General features: G+C 35.5%; 1 protein-coding gene across 7 annotated transcripts in view; it reads right to left on the bottom strand.

Annotated features, from left to right (window-relative positions):
- Positions 1-258: 258 nt before the first annotated feature.
- Positions 259-24,577, bottom strand: part of CSNK1G3 (casein kinase 1 gamma 3) — a 56,496-nt gene continuing 32,177 nt past the window's right edge. For 2 of the 7 annotated variants that reach the window (XM_062513817.1, XM_062513814.1), the window contains 8 exons: positions 18,544-18,629; positions 18,327-18,411; positions 16,241-16,389; positions 15,166-15,261; positions 14,442-14,537; positions 7,047-7,153; positions 6,643-6,666; positions 259-602 (listed from right to left, as the gene is read on the bottom strand). In XM_062513817.1, the coding sequence (XP_062369801.1) occupies positions 548-602; positions 6,643-6,666; positions 7,047-7,153; positions 14,442-14,537; positions 15,166-15,261; positions 16,241-16,389; positions 18,327-18,411; positions 18,544-18,629 (698 nt within the window). In that variant the 3' untranslated portion in view covers positions 259-547. Of the gene's footprint in view, positions 603-1,938; positions 1,997-6,642; positions 6,667-7,046; positions 7,154-14,441; positions 14,538-15,165; positions 15,262-16,240; positions 16,390-18,326; positions 18,412-18,543; positions 18,630-24,577 lie in introns of those variants that run through there. The other 5 variants (XM_062513818.1, XM_062513819.1, XM_062513815.1 and 2 more) reach the window with 4 other exon arrangements.

Raw genomic sequence — 24,577 nt, 5'->3', positions numbered from 1 at the left:
AGAGTAACAATTTGACTAACCAGTAATACTGAGGGCAAAAGAAGAAAAACAATGCAAGTGTCATAAAATAAATCTTGAGATTTATTATTTTGCAATATGGTTGTGTACCTGTATTTTTCTTCTTCATTTTTGAAGAAAACTGCTTTAGATACACTGCCACAAACTCAAATAACTGATTTATGACATTCGTCTTCATGTAAGACACTGCTACTACTTCCTAGGAAAGAAGAAATACTTCTCAAGTTCAGTTTTGCTCAAGATACTGTTCATTTGCTATCATTTCATTGGTCCGTATGTTGATGGTCAAAGAAGCACTCCTATTTGACAATATCTTAAAGCTTTCAGAACAGATGAATTAAAGAAACAGAAAATGGATGCACAAGAACCAAATCAAAGCACAGAGGCATGATATTGTTTCTCAGGGAGTCCTTGGAAAATGTGTTTATTATGGAGGTTTTTGCTTTGGGTTTTGTTGTTGGGTTTTTTTTAAGATCACAAGACAACAGTTGAACAAATAATCATTTTCCCATATACTGTTTGATTCTAGTCATTTGTTGCGCTGGATGGTTTTCCTTTTCCTCCGCTTGAATAAGCAGCAGCACCTGCAAGTGTGACATGAATTACATATGATATAAAAAGAAACCGCAAAACTAAACCATTTACTGTATGTCTCATTTGAAGTATGTAGCTCAGGTATAGCCAGCACCACAAGGAACACATTAAGCTCTATTGCAGGCCATTGATTTATTAGAGAAAGAAACTGAAGTAAAGATATTTTTTTACATATTTCACCTTTTTTCTGGGAAAAAAGTATCAAGCTAAAAAAGCTATAATGAAAGTAGGTATTAAGTTTAGACTATTGAAGAGAGTATCAAAAGCACAGGCTGATTATATTTCAGGCTGAATGTATTATATATTATAGGCTGATCTAAAAATGCATTTCTAAGAATTAGGAACATTACCTGAATACTCTTTCACAAAAAATTTGCAATATGCCAAATAGAAGCTTGTGCTTATGACTGTGTCACCTGAACTATGCACTTAAGACATTATTGTTGCTAAAGCAAGAAAACAATTCGAGCTTCCTTTGTCAACCAGAACTTGGAAAGACTTTCTCCAAGGCTATTCCACAAGACATTTTAGAAGAAAATGTTAATGAACAATATAATTAATGTTCTGATCCACTGCTGTGATAATACTACAACAGTGAAAAATCACATCTTAAAATAAAGAACACTGATACTCTCTCTTCTGCTTTATTGCATACATGAATGAAACTAAAACTGACAAACACTGAATTTCACTTAGCAAATAGAGATAATCTGAAAGTACCTGAAAGTATACTACAAAATGAAAGAGTTGGAGGGAGGTAGATTTAGATTATATACAGAAGGACTGCAGAAGTCCAGAAGGTACTTTTGAAAATAAAGAGGAAAGCAACAAATAACACACACACAAACCAAAATAATTTTAACTGCACTGACAGGTTTATTTTAAGCAAATTCCAGGTCCTGAACAGCACCTTTAAAAATAAAGCCTCACACTAAAGTGGTCACAATGTGTGCGATCAAAACTGAATATGCAAGTTGTCTAATAGCTAGCTCCATGGAGTTCTGTGGTTTGGTTATTGAATTCTCACTTGCAGTGCTATATACTGAAGAGTCTTAAACTACGAAGTACAGCAGCAGTAAAAATATAAATGTACTCCATCAATAGCCTTGATCAGTAAATCCTTAAATTCACCAAGCATTTTATATCACTAAAATTCAAAAGGAATTCAGATGATTTAGTTTGGAATATGGGAAATGGGGAAAGCGTTTAAAAATCAGGGAGAACAAGGGTCTAAAAATAAGGTTCTACAAGGGGTGAGAACAACATCCAAAGTAAGGGGAGACAGAAGTTACCTTCTCAAAATATCCAAGGCACCCTGTTGTTCAGTCACTGAAAAAGTAGCAGTGGGCAGAGGCAGACCAGAACTGCTCTGAGAGTTACATAACTTTCAGTAGAAAAAAACATTGGTTATTGATGAAGAGGAAGCCCAAAATTAAAATTCAGTAGGGGAAACTACATAGATAAGTACTTTTACAGCTAGCAGAAGTATTACACTGTATTTACTAAATTTGAAGTACTTCTTTAAAGAAGCTATGTAATTAGTTTTGAAGGGGAATAGCCACTAGCTGTAACTGAAATTTCCCCATAAGTACTTTAGCATCTGCCTATAACCACTAACAGTCACTGTCACTTAAGCTTTGAATTTACTTGTAGATGTATGAACTCCAATTTAATTTAATTCTTTTTTCACCCCAAGTATTTTATATATGTATATGCCATGTACCAAAACAAAGCAGTGCTCCTCCCTTTCCATATGAATTCTCCTGTGATCCTGTAGCTGAGGAAATCCTACCCTCAACTGTGATGGTAAATCATTTTCATACTTGTTTGAGATTAGCATGCCTTAGGGAAAGCCCATAGAAAAATTCTGTCTTAATTTATATTAGCATACACAGAACCCAGGTTACATAACTGTAGGAGGATGGAAGTACAGCAGACAGTTAATTTATATTCTAGAACAGCTATCTAAAATTTTAACTCTTCACTCTTTAAATAGATTTTGTTTATATAGATCACAACCCAAGTAGATCACTTTTTAAATGTTTAGGACTACTTGGATCCTCTTTGCAATTCAAGGACACTTTAGGTTTTCTTGCTTTCCTTATTAGAACATTTTAACTCATCCTTGCTGCAAATCTCACACTGTTTTTTATTCCATCTGCATAGCCTATTTAGTTTGCTATTTCTCTGTCAACCTGAGAGAAAGGGCACCATGCAATGGTGAATTCAAGAGTTCTATTTTTAGCCAGCATAAAGCACTGCTTTTTTAATCCCCTGGTCATCTGGTGTTTGCATAATACTTGCATAATAAGTATAATTTCCATTAACTGTTCTTTGGTTTCGGTTTTTTAAATTAAAATAGCTATTCAACTATATTTCAATTAAAGGAGAAATCACTAAATGCCAAAAACTTTTAATTTGTGTGGAAAAATAAATACCTTATTAATATATAACATATCTAAAAAGGACTAAAGGAATGCAAATTCTATGATGAATTGTAAACCATAGAAATATTTTGGAAATCTGAACTGAACTACACTGAAACACTGTGTCATTTCAAATCCAGAAGTGCTAGACTTCAAATTGGCTTACAAGGCCAAATAAATGTAATTTTAAAGTACATCTTTACATGGGATTATGACAGATCAGACTGTATTGTCTGACAATAAGTTTTATGAAGGAAACATAAATCTGAGTTAAGAGATTCACAGTGAATGATCTCTCAGTGAGTGAAACTCATAGCAGAAATCTAGACTTGTTCTTAAGCATACCGTCGCTAGAGGGTGTTATTGTCACTCACACATAATACAGATATTACATTACTTAGAGCTGTATTTAAAGCTATAGATAGGCGCATTATTAAGGACTATTAAACCACAAATTTATTATACTATTCTATATGCATGCCATATACAGAAGAGGTAAGTTTTTAAAATTCCTACTTCCAGGAAAGGATTTTTTTCATTTAATGACTGCTAACCTTTATCTGTTGATGTAACATTTCTAGAGCAGGCAGTGCAATAGCAATCCATCAAATGCAAGAAACACTGCACTATTCCTGTACAATCCAAAGTGACCTTTGAAGTATTATCTGAGGTAGCAATCTCAGCATTATAGTTTTGAGCATTTCTTGTCCTTCTCAAGACACTGTCATATTTTTTTTTCTATTAAATACCCCTCCTTCAATTTGAAACAGTGTCTTGGGCCAAAATTCTAAAGCAACTTAATTTGTTATTTGTGTTTAGATAGCTGTGTTTTTATATTTTCCATCAAGCACATCAGGCATTTTACTGCAGCATTATCAACAAGTGTTTCAAGTGACAAAAAAGATGCAAGATGCAAAAAGGGTGGATCATATAATAAGTTCTTGTATGTCCTTCTGTGCTTTCCCACAGAAGAACCTTCTGGTTATCCAAATCACACATGCTTCATAGAAGCAACTGTTCTGATGGCTAGCAAACCATAAAGAGAGGTTAATTGCTCAGTGATAAATGAAAGAGCATCTGTAGAAGATTATAGACAGATCTGTAGATCCCCGACTGTCAGTGCAGCACAGTGATCAGGTTAGTTTTCTCCTTGCTTTACAACTTCAGTAAGTAACAACTGAAATAGGGCAGAAAGCAACTTTTCTAAAAACCCAAACCAACAAAAATAACCAAACCAACAACTCCTCTGCTCCCAATACTCACAAACAAAAAAATAAACCCACCTAAATTTCCAAAACACAACACAAACTGCTAAGCCATACTAGCTGCACAACCACCATGAAAATGACACAGCGTAATATTTAGAATATATACTGCATGTGAGTACATAAATATTTATCAAACAATGAAATGTTTGATTAAATGTTGGTTAAATGTCCCAAAACACTAAAATCCTTACTGAAGAAAAAAACCCCGAACTTATCCTTTCTGATTTACAGGATTTCACTTAAACAGTAGCAGAAGCTCTAATATTCAGCTAAATTACATTTGTGTTTATCGTTAAAATGATAGATAATGGGGGCAATCCCACATGAAGGGCACCCTTTTTAAATCTTTTAAATGAAGATATAGTCATGCTAAATTTCTAAAACTAGGAAAACATCTAGAACAAAGAATGAAGTATTCCTAAATAAGATTCAAGTTTGTCTTCTCAGAGTATGAGGAAATGCTACAAACAGAAGATATGAGCAAGACAGGTTAGCTTTGTTCATACTTTCAGGTGGAGAAAAGATTATGAAAAAGGCACAAAGTGAGAGTCTTTTAAGAAAACAGTATCTCCTTAAAACTGAAAATATCCACGTCACAGACATGAAGAATACAAGTAATCCCATTCCCTTAACCAATTACACGGTGTAAAATTTATAAACAAATTTTTAAATGTCTCACAATTCCTTTTGATATTAGGCTTGCAATTACCATGTTAAAATATAAAATTATCTAAATCTTCTAAAGTGCTCTTTCTGAAAAAATATGTGTACCTATGCATTGATTTTTGATAGCAAAGCTGGAGAGGAGGTGAGGGTGAGTGGGTGTGCGTGTATGTTAATTTTTTGCCAAAATATAAAATAACTTCAAAATATAAAAAACTACCTCCAAAAAAACCTCTAGTCACTGAGGAAACTTCAGCTCAGACAATGCTGAAACACTAACTTGAGTGTTACATACTCAAAAACAATAAAATCAATCTAAAGAATAGGACACAGAGTAATTACTTTGTCTGTAACAAAACCAGTTAAGAGTAACCCAAAAAGGTCAAGCATAGCATATAAGGATAGCATATTTGTCCATTATGTATTCAAAAAAGTGAACTTACACAATTAAGCAGCTGAACATCTTGGCTCATGAGAATTCTCTTAACTTTCTGCAGATAACTAAGTAAAGCAGGGAACTAAAAATGGGTTTAGCTGCGCTAAACTCTACTCAAAGTGCAAGAAATTTTATCTTTTTCTGTGCATACATTCTGTGCTGACCATAAGAAAAATTATCACTGTGCTTACTTGAAGAGAGGGGACAGGGAATTTATCTATGGGCAGCCTATCAATACCCTTGCCCCTCTGGATTTTTTTCAAAATATATATATATAACAGAACTGTATTCTTGACAGTAAAATAATACCGTACTCCACAAAGACGGTAGCAAAGAATTTAGTTTTTCTCAGTGCTCACAGAAAGCCAGTGCAAAAATGTGGCTCGACAGACACCTCCACTCAAAATTTTTAATTAGACATGTAAATAAAGCTTACCTACCAAAACCAGAACCTGCAGAATAATTGCTTCAAAAAAATTGCACTTTGAGAAATTTCCCTTTTCACCAAAGCAGGGAGAATGGATCCTGGAAAAATTGCTGCTACTGAATTGCTTTGCTACTAATATATCTTTCAGACCTGTGTGCCTGTATTTTACGGTAAACTAAACCTTGCAAAAGCCTATTTCAAGCACAATTATAAAATAAAACATGTTGGAATTCATAAGACCTTTAGCTGTCAAGAATATTCTTCTGTACTATTTTGCAAGTCTAAGTTTACTATTCAATATATAAACATTAGCTGTCCATCCCATGGTAAGAAATCTTATTCCCTTTCACTACACTGTAACATTAGGGAACTTTGAAATTATGTTTTAGTGATTAGTCAGACAGTTGTCACAGACTAATACTCTGGTAAATACTTGGTTAACAGAGATAACTGGAAAAATGTAAACATTTGGTAGCAATTATTACTTATTCATGTGAGTTATTGAAAAGAATGCTCTTCCCTTTCAAACAGAATAGAAAGTAAGAAAAAATATTCTAGTATCCATTAAAAAGGTTGACATAAAGTACATCACAAACTACACAACTAAAAGCAAGCAGGATTTGAAGCAGGCAGAACAGCACCTGAAGGTGGCTTTTTGTAAAAACAGTTAATTGTTTCATAGAATTAAAATGTATTTTGCAATTTCTAAATAGACATTTTATTTTTAAGTTTTCTGAAATTAGTTTTAAACCAATTAACAAGAACAGAGCTCCTGGGGCTATTTCTGCCTGCCTGTGCTTTATAACTCACCACATGTTCAACACTTTCTGGCAGCTATACAGAAAGAGAGTAAGAGAAGAAAGAGAATCAGAATACAATATAGAGGAAGAAATTTACATCTTACACACACACAGAGCTTTTGGTAGTCAGAACACTATCTTAAAATAAGTATTTCAAAATGAGTTGAAATACCAGAAATGCATGCACTTCTCTAACCAGCATAGCAAGACATGTCATTAAAGGCTTAGCCAAAAAAAGCACAAGCTATAGGAACTCTATTATTTAAAAACTTAAAGACAAAATTAAGTATAGTACTGTAGTTTTGTTTCTCACCAATAGCTATTCAGTTCAGACAATATTTTCTGAAAAACTATATGAGAAAAATACTGAAGCAGCTGAGCACAAAATATCTGAAGAATATGCAAAGGACGTACTTTGTTTCATCCGTTACTTCTACTTCTGCAGGAGCTGTGATGGGTGCATTTGAACGGCCTGCAGTTGGGTCATCCGTGTTCAGCTCTCCGTTTGTTGAGCTTACTACCTGAAATCACGAGAAAGATGTGAAATTATACTAGTTCCATACATACAATTTTTAATTCCTAAGGTTACAATTCAGCTTAAAAAACAGCAATTTTTGTTATTCCACAGCTATTTTTATTCCAGTAACAGTTATCTTCTCCAGGTTTTATTCTGGCACACCTGTGCCCTTGTAATTTTCCTTTTATATCTATTGGTGGAACTGACCTCTACATGATGGACTCGAAGTGAGTGAATGAAGCAAAGCAAAAAAGAAACTCTGTGGATGCCATTTGCTAATCTCCCCCACATTTCTTCAGAGCCTTAAGGAAAGGCACTAAGTACTTTTCCGATACCAGTTCAATCAGTCCAACCCCATCTCTGATCCTTCAGTGTACTTTTGCTCCTTAGTTTAGCTCTTTATATTCAGATTGAATATGAAGGCCTGATTCAGCTGTATCTCCAAGAACTCTCTCCAGAAAAGGGGAAAACTAAGGCTGTCTTTTAGACCTAAGTGTATAGACAGTATCTGATTTTTAGGACACAAAAACATCTACTGCCAAAAAAATTAATAAAGAATTAATTTTCATTCCTCTTAGTTTACCATCAAATATCTAGGTAGATAGTTCAAGTCACTGTAAAAGCTGTGCTTCTCTGGAAATATTTGTTTGGACTTTAAAACAAATGGAACCCAACATTCTCTCTCTCAGCTCCTCAGTCCAGTTTTCCGGCATGACAAATGGAGCCATTCCAGAGGCCTCTTTGTTATTCACCCCACAGAATACAAAAAGGAAGATGGTTAACTGGCTGTAGACAAGTGCCTACCTGATCAGAGCTGCTGACAGTACTAACAGACCCATTAAAAAGTTGACTGACACCATGGAGAGGTCTACTAGCTGCTAAGTAGCAGCAACTGCTTGGCAAGGCAGCAAGCATAAAAACATAATTCTGGACAAAGAATATAAAAGTTTGCAGGAAACATCTGTAAACAATCAGCTATAGAGACTAAGAGTAGTCCATAATTCAAGATTATTACCAGCTGTTGCCTGATGGTCAGAAATTAAGACAGATGAAAGGAGAGGGAAGGAAAATCACCACCATAATATTATTTCCCTCACTCTTCCAAGCTCTCCTCTTACTATAGCAGTTATGTCTCATCTATTTATAACCAGAGCTAAGAGCCTAGCCTATTGAGGTTTGTTTTGTGGTTCCTATTGCAACCAAGTACAGCACTTCAGAAGTTTGCTGCACTCAAGACATTTTCCATGCCCTTTATTGACATGAGACTGAGTTTTCTCCTTCTTCAAATTTCACTAAAAACATAAACCACTGCCAAAAAACCCCACAGGCTTGTAATGAAATAAAAGATATGTGAGACTGCAGGAATCCAACTACTTAAATTTTAGCTAACATACTGAAGGAATCATGAGACACTGGACTTTATCCCTGCAATGATAAGCAAGACAATGGAGTTTCAACTAGGTGTCTTAGTTTCCTATCACTGGGCACAACAGAAGCACTTCACATTCAGCGACAGAAATAGGTAGGAACTGTACTTTAACAAACCTTAAAATGGTGGGGCAGGCATCCTGAACCAAACATCCTGTGTTACTAGTTATGGGGTTTTACAGAGTCACAAAATATTCTGAGTTGTCACAATTGTACATATTTACTAAGAACAGGGATATAATATTACCCCCACCACCTCACCAGGTATCTTACTGTGAAGGTAATTTCATTGCTGCTTGTAAAATACTCAGAGTGGAAAAGTGCATCAGATGTATTTGCTAACTAAGACAGAAGCAGTCATAGAAATGTAAGGGTAAAAAGAACCTTGCTCAATTTCCAACAAATAAGTTTGGTTCCAAAGGAAGCACAGAATTAGAGAATGGTTACGGCTGGGAGGGATCACTGATGGGGTCATGCTCACCTGGAGCTCCTTGTGCCTAACTATAAAACTAACTAAAACTACAGCCTGCACTAATCCATATACAGCAATGCCACCCAATTAATATTGTGGTCAACCTTGCCTGCAGCCCTAATAATGCAGGATTTCTGCTCCATAATCTAGGCTTAAAAAGAACTTCTCAAAAAAGAACCTCAGATCCCTGCTCAAGATTGTGTAAGAATGGTTGATGAGAAATAGAAGTCTTTGTCTTCAGGTTACTCAAACAGAACTAGTGGACATCACAAAATACCAAGACAGGTATATGCCCCTTTCTGCATGGGAAGCAGTACAACTTAGCAATCCTCACTGATGTAAAAAACAGGTCACAGTTTGCAGAAGCACTTGCAAGAACTCCTGTTTTCTTTGCTTTTCCTAAAAAAAAAAAAAAAAAAAAAAAAAAAAAAAAAAAAAAGTATGACTTTTACACAGATATCAAAACATACTGCCCAATTGTAGCATCCATGGGGCTTTCACTCTTCTTTCCCAGGAGCACCTGTTCAATGATTCACATCTGTCTCCTTGGACAGCACATTCAAAAAAAGAGATCTAACTTAACTATGTATGTATCTTCATTTGAATTGGAAAATACAAGGCATCTAAAAATCCTTCCTATATTAGTAATATTGTAAATATTATGAAGGTGCTGTACTAATCTAAGCTGCCTTCACCTTTAAAGGCGCCAAAATCACCCTCTGCTGGGGTCAGTGCACTACTATCTGGTAATAAAGAACAAAGCTTATTGCATGTTATTCTTCAAATTTACTTCAAACTCAGTTTTTTCTTGACAGTGGTTTCCATTAGCTGGGTAAATCTCTTTTTAAAAGCACTTTTTTTCCTAAGTTGGTTTATTACTTTGACTGCTTACATTAAGAGAACTTTAAACATTTGTTGAAAACTTCACACCACACAGCAAAAGACTGCCCTGCCTTGCTCTGGTCAATAACAGATGATCTCTGCCCCTTTTACAGATATCAAGGAGAAAGAGACCATAGTCCTTCCCACACACATACACAGCCATACACATTCACCAAATACACAAACAAATACTATGAAGTGTAACTGTCTGTTGCATGATTTAGTTTAGAGGGGAGGAACATAAAGTTGTTTCTGGAAAGAGTTACGACCAATGAACACATAAGCGAACAAAAGCATATAAATAGTATAAATGCAAAAAACAGTATCAGTTGTGCTTTTCCAGGACCACAAATGTCCTGAGTTTCACTCAAATCTACTACTGCCAAAAGCAGGTGTAGGAGCTCATCACTGATGAAGATGAAGAAAATGAAAGAAACAAAGACTCATAACAAAGGAGTACAAGAGATAGGACAGAGAGCTTCAACTCCACTGTCAGCAAGGCTACAACTGCATGAATTTAATTTCACGTTACATTCGTGAAATACTTTGCAATCTGACCTAAAAAAGTCTTTAATAAAGACAACCATTACATTTTCCTCTCCGACTATACACCAATCAGCTCAAAAATCTGCAAAACACAGGCAGGAAGATATGGGAACACAACAGAACTGAGCAAGAAAAAAGTCACCCAGAGGACACAGTATATGCACTGAAGGAGTATTACACCAAATTCTGTATCCAAAATGTACCACACAAGTAAGCCACAATGAAAATTCATCACAGCACATCCACATATAAAGCTAAAACTATAGGAGAGAGAAGCTACATGGAACTAAGTTGGCTTTAAGACAAACTTTTAATTTAATTTCTCTACTTGTGACTCAAGTTGGAAAGGATTTCCCTTGATGAAATCAATGGCCTGATGAAAAAATTATGAAAAACAATCTCTTAGAAAACTTGAATACAACTTTAGAGAAAAAATTAAGATATTTATGGTTTTGCACCTAAAATTTCTGTTACAAAATGCAGATGAACACTCTTCCCTGAATAGTAACATAATTAGGTTTCAAAAAAACAAATATTTTTAAAGTTTCGAATTAGAAGTATCGCAATACTGAAGATTAACTTAAGCTACTCACCTATTTTCAAGTGGGAGAATAACCTCTAAACTGAAAACCTAAAACTACTTTAAGCATTTTTATAACTTTATCCTGGTTTAAATTTAGTTTCTTCAAATTTAATCAGTTATTTAAAAGTTTAATATGATGAGCACCAATATAAAGAAGAATATATATATATCACTTGTTATTTCTTGATACTTTGTATGCCATGAGGAAAACAAACAAAAATTCCACTCACTAGACATTAATGACACATTAATTTGGAATAAATTGATTTCTTAGATACATGTTCCTCTGGAAGCTTGATGAAGGCCATTTATAACAAGGTGAGTTAAGCCTAAATACCAGTTCCCTAAATGGCAACAGCAAATCTTCAGCCTCTATACTTTGTTTTGGATTAGGAGCAAACTGATCTTTTACTTGCTATATTAAAAGGTCAGTTAGAAAGTCTCCCATGAAAAACAATTTTTGCTGACCTTCATTACTATAATCACAAAAAGGAATTGCAAAAATTTGAAACAGACATAGAAAAAAACCCCTTCATTCCATTAAGAATCTAGGTAACTGAATTCTCCACTCAAAAAAGAAAGGCAGTATACATCTCTAAGCAATTTATAGATGATACTACACAATTCTTTATTTTACCTTCAGAAAGTTTTCAGTTAAGACAAATGAATAAAAGTCATCACATCACCTTTTTAGTTCACAAAATCTGAACAAAATTGATTTGTTTCATCTAACACTTTACTATCTTCACTTCTTGAAGGAGAGGAAGCTTGCAACTCAAAACTACTTACATCAAATATTAAAATCTTTCAAGCAGTTCCTAACTACTTCACTGGGAACTCTTTAACCCAATCTTTCAATCTAACCTCCTTTTAAAGAGTCTCCCAATGGGAAGACAGAAAGAGAAAAGAGGCAATAAAAAAAAAGTAATGGAGCAGATTAATGCTTTATGAGTGCACAAGTAGGTTGCAGCTCATACAGAGAAAGAAATAATTCAGTATTGTACAACTGACATTTTGAGAAGTGAGGCAAACTTACGAAAACAAAGGCACAAAAGTTGCTGAATGAGTTGCTGGGAGGTATGAGATGTTCATTAGTAAGTCTGCATGAACTAGGAAAGTAAGTGGAAGAAGGGATGTCTTCCCTTTACAACTCAATTTCCTAATACTATCTGAACTTTAACTGATTCTACAAAGTAAAATTAAGCACATTAGGATCTTCTGAACAGCAGCCTAGGGTCTGGGATAAATTAAATTAATACAAAAAATAGAACAATTTTGTTAATGAACAAACCAGTTCAAACCTCAATGGTTCCCACTTGTACTTATCACTAAGAGCATACACATGTATGCTTAACGAACACATACACTGCCCCTCAGTCCCCTTGATGTTACTGTCATGGAAAAGAATCACTAGCACATTTTAATAACTGTCTAGAAAAAGAACCTCAGAGATGACATAAGCAGAAGTATTGCATGATGACTCATAGCACTGACCTAAAAACATTCCACTATCATTTTAAAATAATCTGACAGATTTTCATATCTTGCAGAAAGAATTGATAAAACTGACTTCAAAGATGAGCAATGGCTCACTAACACCACAGAAAAAAAATACACCTTAATTTCACACCTCAGACTCAACTTCTCTGAACAATTTTCTGCGGGAATTTTAGTATTTGTCTCCTTGAAAGCAGTTAGGAATCCTACTAAAGTAGCTAGCTAATGAACCAATTTAAGAAATAGCACAATACAGTTAGTATCCCTGCAAAAAAGAGGTATTTGACAACAGCCAGGTTATGTCACAGGACAGCTAGAGATATGATGTGATTTTGCAAGTGCCCTTAAAAAGGAAGCATGACCACTCCACAACAAAAAGCAATCCACTATGAAAACACCCTGTTGCACAACACTTGATCTTCAAAGACAGACCACGGTTGCAGTTTTGCACAGTGCTTTCATGCACATGGCAATTGCTTCTCCTCAACTGATCTAAATGATCTGAACTCAGACAGACTGCCTGTATCCTGCAAGGAAAAAGGATAAAAACAACACTATATTAACAGTAAGGAGTATTAGTGTTACTTGTGTTATTTCCTAGAAAATGTTCTCCCCATCCCTAAAGGGTATTTAGCATATTTAACAATGGAAGAAAATTTCTTGCAATTGTTATGTTCTACCTGACAAAGAAAAAAAGATTTCTTTAAGTGCCACAATTGTCAACAGGCATATGACAACACTTTGAAAGTTCTACTACCTGCAATTTAACAAATACAACGTGTATTTTTCTAACCAATAACATGGGGAAATTAAGTTTTTTAAAACATTTGTCAATGGGAAGAACAAATTTTTCAAATTTTTCTTGATACACCGTCATAATTATCACCTACTAGATTTTGTTACATTACACATAACAGCTGTCTCTAAAGCAACAAAATTTAGAGAATGTTATCACACTAACAGGACTGAAGCCTTTTTTTCTGTACCCTGAACTTTTCATTCTTTCTTCAGGCCATGACAATTTTTTTCCAGAACAAAATCTTCAGGAGAAGCATATGAAATTTAGATTGCCATAATCAAAAATGCAGCAGACAAGTTCCACATACAACCCCCAGCCAGATAAGACTTCATAAAGTTAAATTATTTTCATTTTGAAGTCAAAGCTCAAAACCTCATGTGGACTTCAGAGGTGGTGTTTTGAATATTTCAGTATTAACTCCTTACACATTACTCCAGCTGTTTCACACCTAAATGTATTCAAAAAGAGAAACATCAAAATTTTCAAAAAATAAATTTAAAATTTGAAAAAAAAAAAAAACAGGAAAAGAGCTCTTTGAAGATGAAATAAACTACTAATATAGGAAAAACTGTTGGTTTCTACACATTTTTTCACTGAGATGTGTGAGGTACCCACTGCCCTGGGAATATTTTTCTAGGCAATTACTGCTTGAATAAAGGAGTGAAGTTAAAGCAAACATCACTAAACAGAATTTTAATTTGACGCTTACTTAAGAAAAAGAAACACAGTTTGAACAACACTGAATTCAGTGGTTTTCAGTCGCTAATGCAATTAACACATCTGAAGTCTAAACTTCAGCTGCTTGCACTGAGATAAGAATATATTCAGTAAAAAAGACAGTTCAACTGTTTTAAGACTTTTACTAACAAGCATGCAAAAAAAAATTCCATCAACAAAAAGTCCCATAGTTTCAGCACCTGTTTGCAGTTTAACTGAACTGTGAGATAATAAATAATAGCAGCATTCTGAACATTACTGATAAACAATCCTAATATAAAAACATGAATCATGTGATATATTACAGGAAAGTGGTATTATGCAATGCAAAACAACTGATTTAGGTCATGCAACGAAGCAGAAAATACCTGTACAGAGCCACCATGTCTGTCCGATGCCAGGTGAGGTCTCAAATGATGTGGATTGGTTTGCTGTGAGTCCCAAGCGGCCCTGTGGTCTGTTGACTATAATTTTTGAATGTATTAGGACTTATTTAGGAAGAAGAAAATTAAAAATAAACAACTTGTACATTAATTGCCATATATAATCTTTAAAAAGCACAGAAGAACTAGACACTCAATCCCTATATAGACTGCAATTCCACATTATCAACACTCTTACACATGCCTTCATACCAATTTTCATACAGAGGTAAAGCAGCTAAACCTCAAAATTCTTATTAAGAAAAAAGCTAACTAACACAACCCTCCAATTTTGCTGAGGTAAACTGAGACAGCTCTGAATTCTTAACATTGTTACCACTTAGTCATTAGCTTGGTTTAAAAAAAAAAAGTGAAAATGTTATACATACATGTTAGAACTGAGACAATACAATGTATGGAGAAGACACACAAAACAAAGAATAGGGAGAAAATTCACTACTGATTCACTGCACATATCCTAGCTTCAAACAAGCACGCTTTTAGGATATATTTATATATCTCTATATATGCAGACTTTAACAAAGACCTACCTAGAGTGAAAACAAAGAAAACCTAGAGTCAATTTTATTTTCAGTTCTAATAAAAACATAGCACAAAATCATTAGACAAAAACCATAGTAACGCTGATAATCTTACATGACCAGTTTACCTGATTTTTGGATTTTTGCATCCTGTCTCTGTGCTGATACGCTTCTCTGTTTGAAGACATTGCAGGGTCTGAATGTATTGAACCCACTGGAGTAGGCTACAAATATAAATAATATGTAGCAACTGGTAAAAAAAATAAATTTCTAAGTCTCACCAGAAGCTTTTGGTTTGTAACAGAAAATAATCTTTAAATCTGACAGTTTCAAATAACACAAAATTACCAGATTAAAGCAGAAGCTTCACTAGATATTTACCAATGACAACAAGAAAAACAGCAAACCATGAACTACATAATGCACTGAAGTAGCAATTTTAAGTATTATCATACAATAATTTTCTTAAAGATTTTAGGCTGATACTTTCTGCAGTTAGCAGTTACAACTTTCTGATGAAACCTGATGAAAGGCTTAAAGCAATTTTTAACATTAAACACTGGAGAAATATTTTGCAATAAAATAAATGTTACCATTCTTTAAGAATCTCACAGAGAAGTGCAGAGTGAAGTGTATAATCTGAAACTAGTCAATCACACACATTAGCCCTCCCTTCCCTATATAATAAAAAGAAGTGAAAAATCTGAGAAGCTGAAGAAAACCCCATCCCCTACCATTTCTTAAATTATATAAACAGAGTGTTTCCTGAAATCTTAGATGCACTAAGAGGAAATACGGAATACTTCTTCAGAATGAACTGATAAATATCTGAAGCATACCTCATATGCAGAGAAGTTATAGCTCTGCATTTCAAAAATACTGGGAACAAAAACCAAAATACATGCAGTAATGACAGTTTCTTGCAAAATTTTAAGTTCCTTAAACTCAAAAAACAATATGAATTTCTAAAACCTCATTCTGGATTGAGCAGAGATGTACTTTGATATTAAGAGCACATTTGGAAAAAGACTGAATATAAAACTCTCAAGCCAAAAGCTAATGTTAGAACATGCATCTGCAGATGCGCTTGTAATAGCAGCTGTGCACAACTCTATTAGCAGTCTTCACATGCATATATCTTATGAAATTCAAAACTGATCAAAGAAAACCCCATTATATCACTAACACGTGAAATGTACTCACCAACTGTTTGCCAATCCAGTCATATTCATAATCAAACATATAGCCTTTCCGATCCAGTAAGTCTGTGAAGAGTTTTCTTAAGTAGTCGTAGTCTGGCTTTTCAAAAAAATCTAACCTTCTCACATAACGCAGGTAAGTAGCCATTTCCTCTAGACAAATAAGGAATAGATATATTTGCCATTATCTGTTTTAATGGAACTCAAAAAAATCCCCACCACCTTATTTCACTTTAAAGCAACTTGTCCTTCTCACCATAAAACCTGAACAGTTGCTCACTATGAATCTGTGAATTACCAGAAAGGAAAGTTACTTCATTATGTTGAGATGCTACCATATTCTGAGATATACTACCATATTCCAAACATATCCTAGCAAGTGACACCCCACTAATTTTTCCTTCATGTTACCTGTTGAGATCTTCTATTCAACATTCCAATTCTAATGCACAGTGTGCAAAAATTTGTGGAAATGCCTCTGCCTTCTTCCTTCTTTCTAATCAATTTTACAGAGACAAGACTAAGGAAAGGTAAAGAAAGGGGTATACAATGTAAAGCATCAGCCTCGTGTCCACAAGGCCTGCTGTGGACAGGGTTTCCTTTCATTTGCCATGAGCTACTCCCAGCAAAGTCCACTTTGCCTACCAATGATATTTTGATTACCTTAAAAGGTGCTCACTTATACTTTGGCAAAATCATGCCATATCATATATGTCCCTTGTTCCAAGCACTTTATTCAACTTTTAAAAAAATATTTATTTCTTTCTGTCCAATTTTCCAACACCTGATTAATTCTCCTTCTACTTACAGAGAACTAGAAGTGACACATGAAGCCTTCAAATTATTTTAAATATTAGTTCAAACTGTTTCTAATGCAGCTTGTTTTTTAATAGAGGTATGATACCAGATTTCAGCTGAAAAAGCTTGCAAAATTTTCAGTGTGAAGATACAAGTGCAGACTAGTTAATTACTGTAAGCACACATATAGTATTTTTTTTAGTGTTTCCTTTAGAAGAATCTATATTTGAAGAACAACAGATATTAGCTTATTGCTGCTTCAAAGGATCATTCTACCTGGGCCCATTCTTGTTTAATTTATCCATCAGTGACTTGGATGAAGGGGCAGAGGCCTCCTCAGCAATTTCACTGACAACACAAAGTGGGAGGAGTGGCTGATAGCCCAGAGGGCTGTGCAGCCCTTCAGAAGGACCTCGACAGCCTGGAGAGATGGGCAGAGAGGAACCTCCTGAAATTCAGCAAAGGCAAACGCAGGGTCCTGCACCTGGGGAGGAACAACCCCAGGCACCAGCACAGGCTGGGGGTGACCTGCTGGAAAGCAGCTCTGTGGAGAAGGAGCTGGGGGTCCTGGTGGACAACAAGCTCCCCACGAGCCAGAAGTGTGTCCTGGTGGCCAAGAAGTCCAGTGACATCCTGGACTGCATTAAGAAGAGCAGGTTGAGGGAGGTGACCCATCCCTCTGCTTGGAGGCTGTGTCTGGTTCTGAGCTCCTCAGCACAAGAGAGACATGAAGCACCTGGACCAGGTCCAGCAAAAGGCTACTAAGTTGATCAGTGGACTGGAGCATCTCTTGTATGAGGAAAGGTTGAGGAAGCTGGCCCTGTTCAGCCTTGAAAAGAGGCAACTGAGAGGGGACCTGATTAATACGTATAAATATCTAAGGGGTGGTTGTCAAGAGGATGGAAGCAGGCTCTGTTCAGCAGTGCCCAGCAATAGGAGAGGCAATGGGCAGAAGCTGATGCACAGGAAATTCCACCCCAACACAAGGAAGAACTCCTTTACTGTGCACTGAGCACTGGAACAGATTGCCCAAAGAGGCTGTGGTGTCTCTCTCACTGCAGGTATTCATGAACAACCTGGACACAATCACGTGCCATGTGCTCTGGGATGGCCCTGCTTGAGCAGGGAGACTGGACCACATAACCTGCTGTGGTCCCTTCCAACCTGACCCATTCTGAGATTCTATGATTTGTACACATACTATAATTTTAAACACAGATGTTAAGTAATTACCTATGCCACTTTCATTTTATAAATTAATGTACGACATTTTTATTAACTGCAGACATTACCTGGGAAGTTTTCACACAGGACTTCTATAGGAGTTGCTCGTTTAGTGTCTCCAATTTTCTGGTAACGTTCTTTTAATGTATCTGCCTATGACAGAATAACAAAAAAGCTTCTGTAAGTTATACAGCTTGCAGACACACATTCAAAAACACCCCCAAATATGTCAGTAAAAGCTGATGATCTGAAAATAAGACAGAGGAAGATATCAAAACCCACTACCTTTAAACCTTGCCATGGAAGACTTCCTCTGAGAAAATACATAAACATATGACCCAAAGCTTCCAAATCATCTCTTCTACTTTGCTCTGAAACAAAATGCAAATAATATTAGAAACTTCCATCTGTGCAATTTTACATTATATTTAAAAGACTAGCTTACAAATTATATTAAAAAATTGTTAGATATAAAGTACTTGAAACTAAACTGAGCATGTGAGGGCATTCTTGTGTATTACAGACTGCCTTAAGAACACAGCTAAACCCAGAAAAAAAAGCAGAGGCAGACTGCAGGTATATTCACCACAACAGCACTTTAAGCAAATTATCTTGCTGTTAAGAAACTGTTCACATTGTAAAACACATTTGAACCTTAAAAGTGCATTTTAATTCCAGCACTTTTTATCTATTTTTTTAACTTGAAACAATTTAAGAAAGTTTGAATAGAATTCATTTTTCCTCTACAAAATCATGGAGAAAACAGTGTTTTTCTCAGGGACTCATTATGGAATTTCTGAGTACGCCAAAGATAGATTGAAGAAGGGTCAGAAGTACCATTATTTAAACAGAATGAAGCATGTACATACAGCCTGCTCCCAAGTCTAGTTGACATATGAGCTTTCACAGAACACAATGCCCACCAAAGCTACAATTTTTCGTCTGCAGTAAAACAGTGACAGTCCTTCAAAAAGTTCACAGAAGGTTAAAGAAAAAGGAAAGTAACAAAGAAAACACAGTGGATTCAGAGTTTTCAAAGTACAATTTTACATAGTTCTTATATTAAATCTGTCATTCTTGGGAAAACTGAAGGTAATAGAGAATAGTGAGTCTTTAAACTAGAGGAAAACATCTTTTCATTTCCACCTGACTTCGTTCTGTATTGCTGTTGAAAGAAATATACATCGTATTTTGTATTGTAGTAAGGAGCAGTATTTAATTCTAAATTTTCCCTTCTCCCTGACACTAGGAAGAAAACCAAATATAAACATTGTTTCTACTCAGTATTTCAAAAAACAAAATCGCTATGCTTTGATAACAAGAGAAACGGAGCAGGAAAGTAAATTAAAAAAAAATGATTTTTCAAACACAGAAAAGTCAACAAATCCAATATTGCCATAAATATATTGTATCTAAAGAACAATTGTTAATTTTTATATAATTAGAATAATGTACTTACTACTCTGTTTTCTAGCCCTATCTTCTTATTTGAACACTGACACATTGACAAATGAGTAAGAAAATACAACAAAAAAAGGATGGTGGTAACCTGTAGTCTACATCTAGCCCCTGACTTCTTCACACACCTGCCAGCCATATAACGTTCTCACAGTCATTTCTCCTTCCCTTATTTCCATGTTTCCAATTACCTTCCCAACACTCTTGTTTGTGCTCACTTCTCCATTCTTGTCCTCCAATACTGCCACTTGTCTCACAGTGAGGGCCCTCCATGGTCCTATCTGAATTACTCTCTAACCTTACAACAATCCCACTTGCTGACCACATGCTATCCTGATACAATCTCACAGGTTAAGAAGAAAGCAGGAGTAAGCTGCAGGGTTCTATGTCTGACAGGTTTCAGTATGTGGAAGCAATGTTAGGTCTAGGTGCTGGCAGAAATCCTGTGCACACTATGTAGCAGGTGAACATGCAGAAAATCACTACTTCAGGGGCAGTGCTTCTGACAAACATCTTGTGCAATGCAGCACATTTCATGTAAGAAGGTGGCAAAGCATACAGGAATGTTACAAGTGTGCAACAGATGGTCCATCTACAGGCAACACCAGGGTACCACCCACAAAAATGTTCTGGAAAGCTCCAGTTGGTCTTTGCTAAGGGACAATAATTCCTCTCTTCCAATTAATTTCTGCAAGTTATCCCAATGAAAAATTAACCTTTACTCCTTAAAAAAAAATAGTGAAAGTAACAGCATCCTATTGAAGCAATTGCTCCTTTACAGAGAGTCTATCTACGAAACTTGTGATCTTTATTATTTCAAATTAAGGCATTTGGAGGTAATATTTTGCTGGAGTTTTGTTTGGTTGTTTTTTGATGTATTTTTAATGAGATGGGGGCTGTTGGCTGTATTTCTGTAGGACAACAGAAATTTCTTGGGGAACTAGGATAGAACATTTAAATTCACAATGCCCTCAAAAATATACTGTTGGAAAAAATTTCGTGTTTGTTTTAATTTGGGTGACAGGGATAGTTTTTCAGAATCCATTTGAGTTCTTCACTGATCACTCTGGAGTAATAAAGAATCAGTAGTCAAATATCCTTTCCTATGGAAATCTTCAAGATGAGCCTGAGAAGCAGGAAACCCAAAAACTATGATGCTATTATTCAAAGAAGTACATCCAAAAACAGGAAAAAAATAGCAGTGCACTAGCTGGAAGACAAAAGTATTTCAAGCATCAGCTGGAGAAAGGGTTGATGATGTATCCTATCCTATCCTATGAAGGTTCCTATTGTATCACATTTTAATGAGATTGAGAGGATATGTTGCCTACAAGATAATAGAATTGTAACAAATACACAACAAAGCTTTAGGGCATGTGGTTTCCTATCTCTCAAAGAAATATCTCAAGCTAGACGAATTGGTAAGAAAGTAATATTTTTTATTTAGCACACAAACTACATATTCTGGCAGTAGGCTATCTCCAAAAACTTTTTTTAGCATAAACAATTCAGTAACCATAACAGTTCAAACAACAGACATTCAGTCTTTACTAAGCATCCAGCTCTCTAAAGGAAGTTTAGGAATGCTCTAGCAGTAGAAAGATACCATCTATTCGGTTCAGAAGACACAATATTAACTATTGAGCAGAGGACATGGGACATATACAGAAGGGAAGTAATTACTTAGCTTGAACTGTCAGTTCCTACAGTTTAGCAAAAAACAAATTTGAAACCTTTAGCCTTACTAAAAATGATTTGATTTCATTTAATAATATAAGAGAAGAAAGCTTTTTTTCCTGAACAAAACTATGAATCCTCAACTTAATGGTTCTGGAATCACAAAAAAAAAAAAAAAAAAAAAAAAAAAAAAAAAAAAAAAAAAAAAAAATCTGAATACCAATTTTATCATAAGCTACACTGTATGCCATACTGTTTGTTAAGAACAATATAGACTGAAAATAATAAAAAACCCTTATTTTCATTTATACCTTTAATTAAGGGTGCAAAGAGTTATTTATTGTTTTTATTAGAGACACAGTTTCATATAACTGTGGATTTATAAGGTTAACTTACACAGGAAAAAGGATTTCTCTAATACAGCTACAATTTTGCCCTGAAGTCTGGTGATAATTCAGTGAACATGAGAAGGAAAACACTGAACTTCCTAGAGGGGAACCCAGGTCTGGGAAAGACTTCATCCTCCACCACTGGCTCAGTGACAAGTAAAAGCTGCTGCATCTCATGTAGAGCCATCACCACAAAAATCTACTACAAATGCAGAAGGGATTTTTTTTTCTTTCTCTGAGCTACAGGAAAAAACTTCAGGATTTAGGCTAATAAAATTTTAGGACCAAATGTTTATTGTTCTTGCAGTAAGAAGTTAATTAAAATTGATCCAACACAGAATTATTTGTGGATGGTTTAGATTAAAATGAAGTCTGGCCCCTACAAAACTGATTCTAAATCTAGAACCTATGATAGTTCTGACAAGAAAGTACATGTACTAAAGGTAAGAATGGGGTTCTCCTAGTTTTGTTTGAGGATAAGCACTTGTTTAACGAAATTGGTTTCATTTGGCCTTTATAGTCATATTAAGAGAAGACTTGCTTAATTCCCTGAAGAGTTTCAGGTATTCATTGTATGATATAACCTCTGCCTCTGCAATAATTAAGCACTACCATGAAAATACCAATACAACCAAGGATATGGGGAGTTCCCCAGAGACTATTACAGATGGCTAGATTAGAGTAAATTATAATTCCATGTGACTATACTTTCTGTAGCCAAACAACTTAGACAAAACTTTAACACACTGTTATTCTGAATTTAGAGAAATCACAAAATAACTATCCATTTACATATCCAGCAAACACAGAAAATTGCAGGACTTTCACAGATGCAGATTTTTGTCTTCATTAACCTCCCAGTCAGAATTACACTCTCCAGAACCTCATTTTCCTTTCCTAAAAATGAAGTGAACTGGGGAAGATGCACAGAGTAATTTTAACCCTAAGAGAAATTATCTTATTTAAAGGTAGGCCATCAGCTACATGCTAGTAAGGGCTGCAGAATATTTATATTTCCTTCAAACAGCTCTCTGAATAAAGCCACATTATTATTCACATAGACAAAATACCTTCTATTTCATATACAAACCTCCAGCTTGACACAAAACTACCAGAAATCCTTGATCAAATGTCTCTTCTGAAACAAGAGTATTGGCTACAGGATGTTCAGTAATGTATTTCCTACATACACCTTAAAGGAGTGGGCTTTGATGATTTTGAGCAAACGATTACACATTTGAAGTCCTTCTAGTAGCCATGCATTAGTTATAATAGTTTTAAATTCTATTGATCCTAAAACATACTTTTGATTCAAGGACAACATCCTTCCTTACTCATATGCACTAAGAGATAAGTTACATTTCAATAGAGACATACTCAAAAGTAACTTATAAGAGAATGTGAACCTGACAGTCTCCCTCTACTGAAAACACATTTTTTTACAAGGGCCAACTATCAGACCAATCAAGCAGCTCAGGAAATTATCTACAGACTAAAAATACTACCCTAAAAATGTCTAATTGCCACTATTTTCAAAGCAAACTGCATCCTATATGCCATTGTCTGTGTAAACACAGAGCTTAAGGACCTTCAGTGTTCTATAAGTCTTACTGCATGGGTTTTAAAATATACTACATTATTGGAGGAATATCACAGAACATAAAAAAAAAAACATTGGAATGGAATGATTCAGGCTCTTTAGGAAGGAGAGGCATAGAGACCAGAAGGCAGTGTCACCCTCCATGGAAACAGGATGAGGTGCATAGAGTTTTGTCTGGGGAGGGACGAGGAGCTGACCAAGAACTATTGGGGAAGGATTAATGTGAGAGCAGGGTTAGGTAGCCACAGGCCTCCCAGCCAGGAAGACTGAGCAGCTGGGATCCTTGTGGTGCTACATCCCTCCTTTACAGCCCTTCCAGGCCACACTATGATCTGAAAAAAGCTCATTAGGTCTCAGCTAGACAAGCAGCACCTGGGCTTAGCTTTTCTTGACACTCTGCTCCCAGGAACATCTGCTATCTAACAAGCTCATGTTTACGAGCAGTCTTGGAAACACTTTTTCTTCCTTGCCAAGCATAACATCACTGTTCTCACACTTTCGAAGAAAGTGTGCCAACACACACTGTGGCCAGGATGAAACATTATTATGACTAAACCCCACTCTCTTGTGACCCTATGAACAGTGGTCTAAAATGAGAACCTTTGTATTCTTCTGGACTGCAGCAGCTGCAACCAGCAACCTCTCCCTAAGCAGGGCCTCTTACAGCAAATGAACTCTCAAGTTTGCTGTACTCCAAAGATTACTGAACAAAAACATATCATGGGCCGATATTCCCCTCCTTGAGACTCATCTCTTTGCACAATGAAGAAATGCAAAAGCACCCAGATTATTTCACTGCCTTCGAGTGCAATTTTTCACAGCTACCTTGCACTCACTCTGCATGCATAAACATACACATATGCTATAGCAAATTCTGGGAGACATGCTGCCCTCTTAGATGTTCAGGTATCTTGGATATCAAAGTAAATTAGGCCTGTAAGTAAGGTTAAGCTGTAAGTTAGGTTAAATGCTGTTACATGTTATTCCTATGTTGAATTGTTAAGTCTAAAGTATAAGTTAAGGTGTAAGTTAAAGTTAAATAATTTTGAGTGCTGTTAAGCTTTTAGGCTGTATTCTTTCTTATACTTGCCCTCACTGCCACTTGTAACACACACACACTGCCCTAGACAGTTGTTCAGTTAATTTCTGCTTTGACTGACTGGATTTTGTTGGGGTTTGGGTTTCTTTCCCTTTT

Source organism: Cinclus cinclus, chromosome Z (genome assembly GCF_963662255.1).
Source record: "Cinclus cinclus chromosome Z, bCinCin1.1, whole genome shotgun sequence".
Classification (NCBI taxonomy): Eukaryota; Metazoa; Chordata; class Aves; order Passeriformes; family Cinclidae; genus Cinclus; species Cinclus cinclus.
This window is presented reverse-complemented; position numbering and strand designations above follow the sequence as displayed.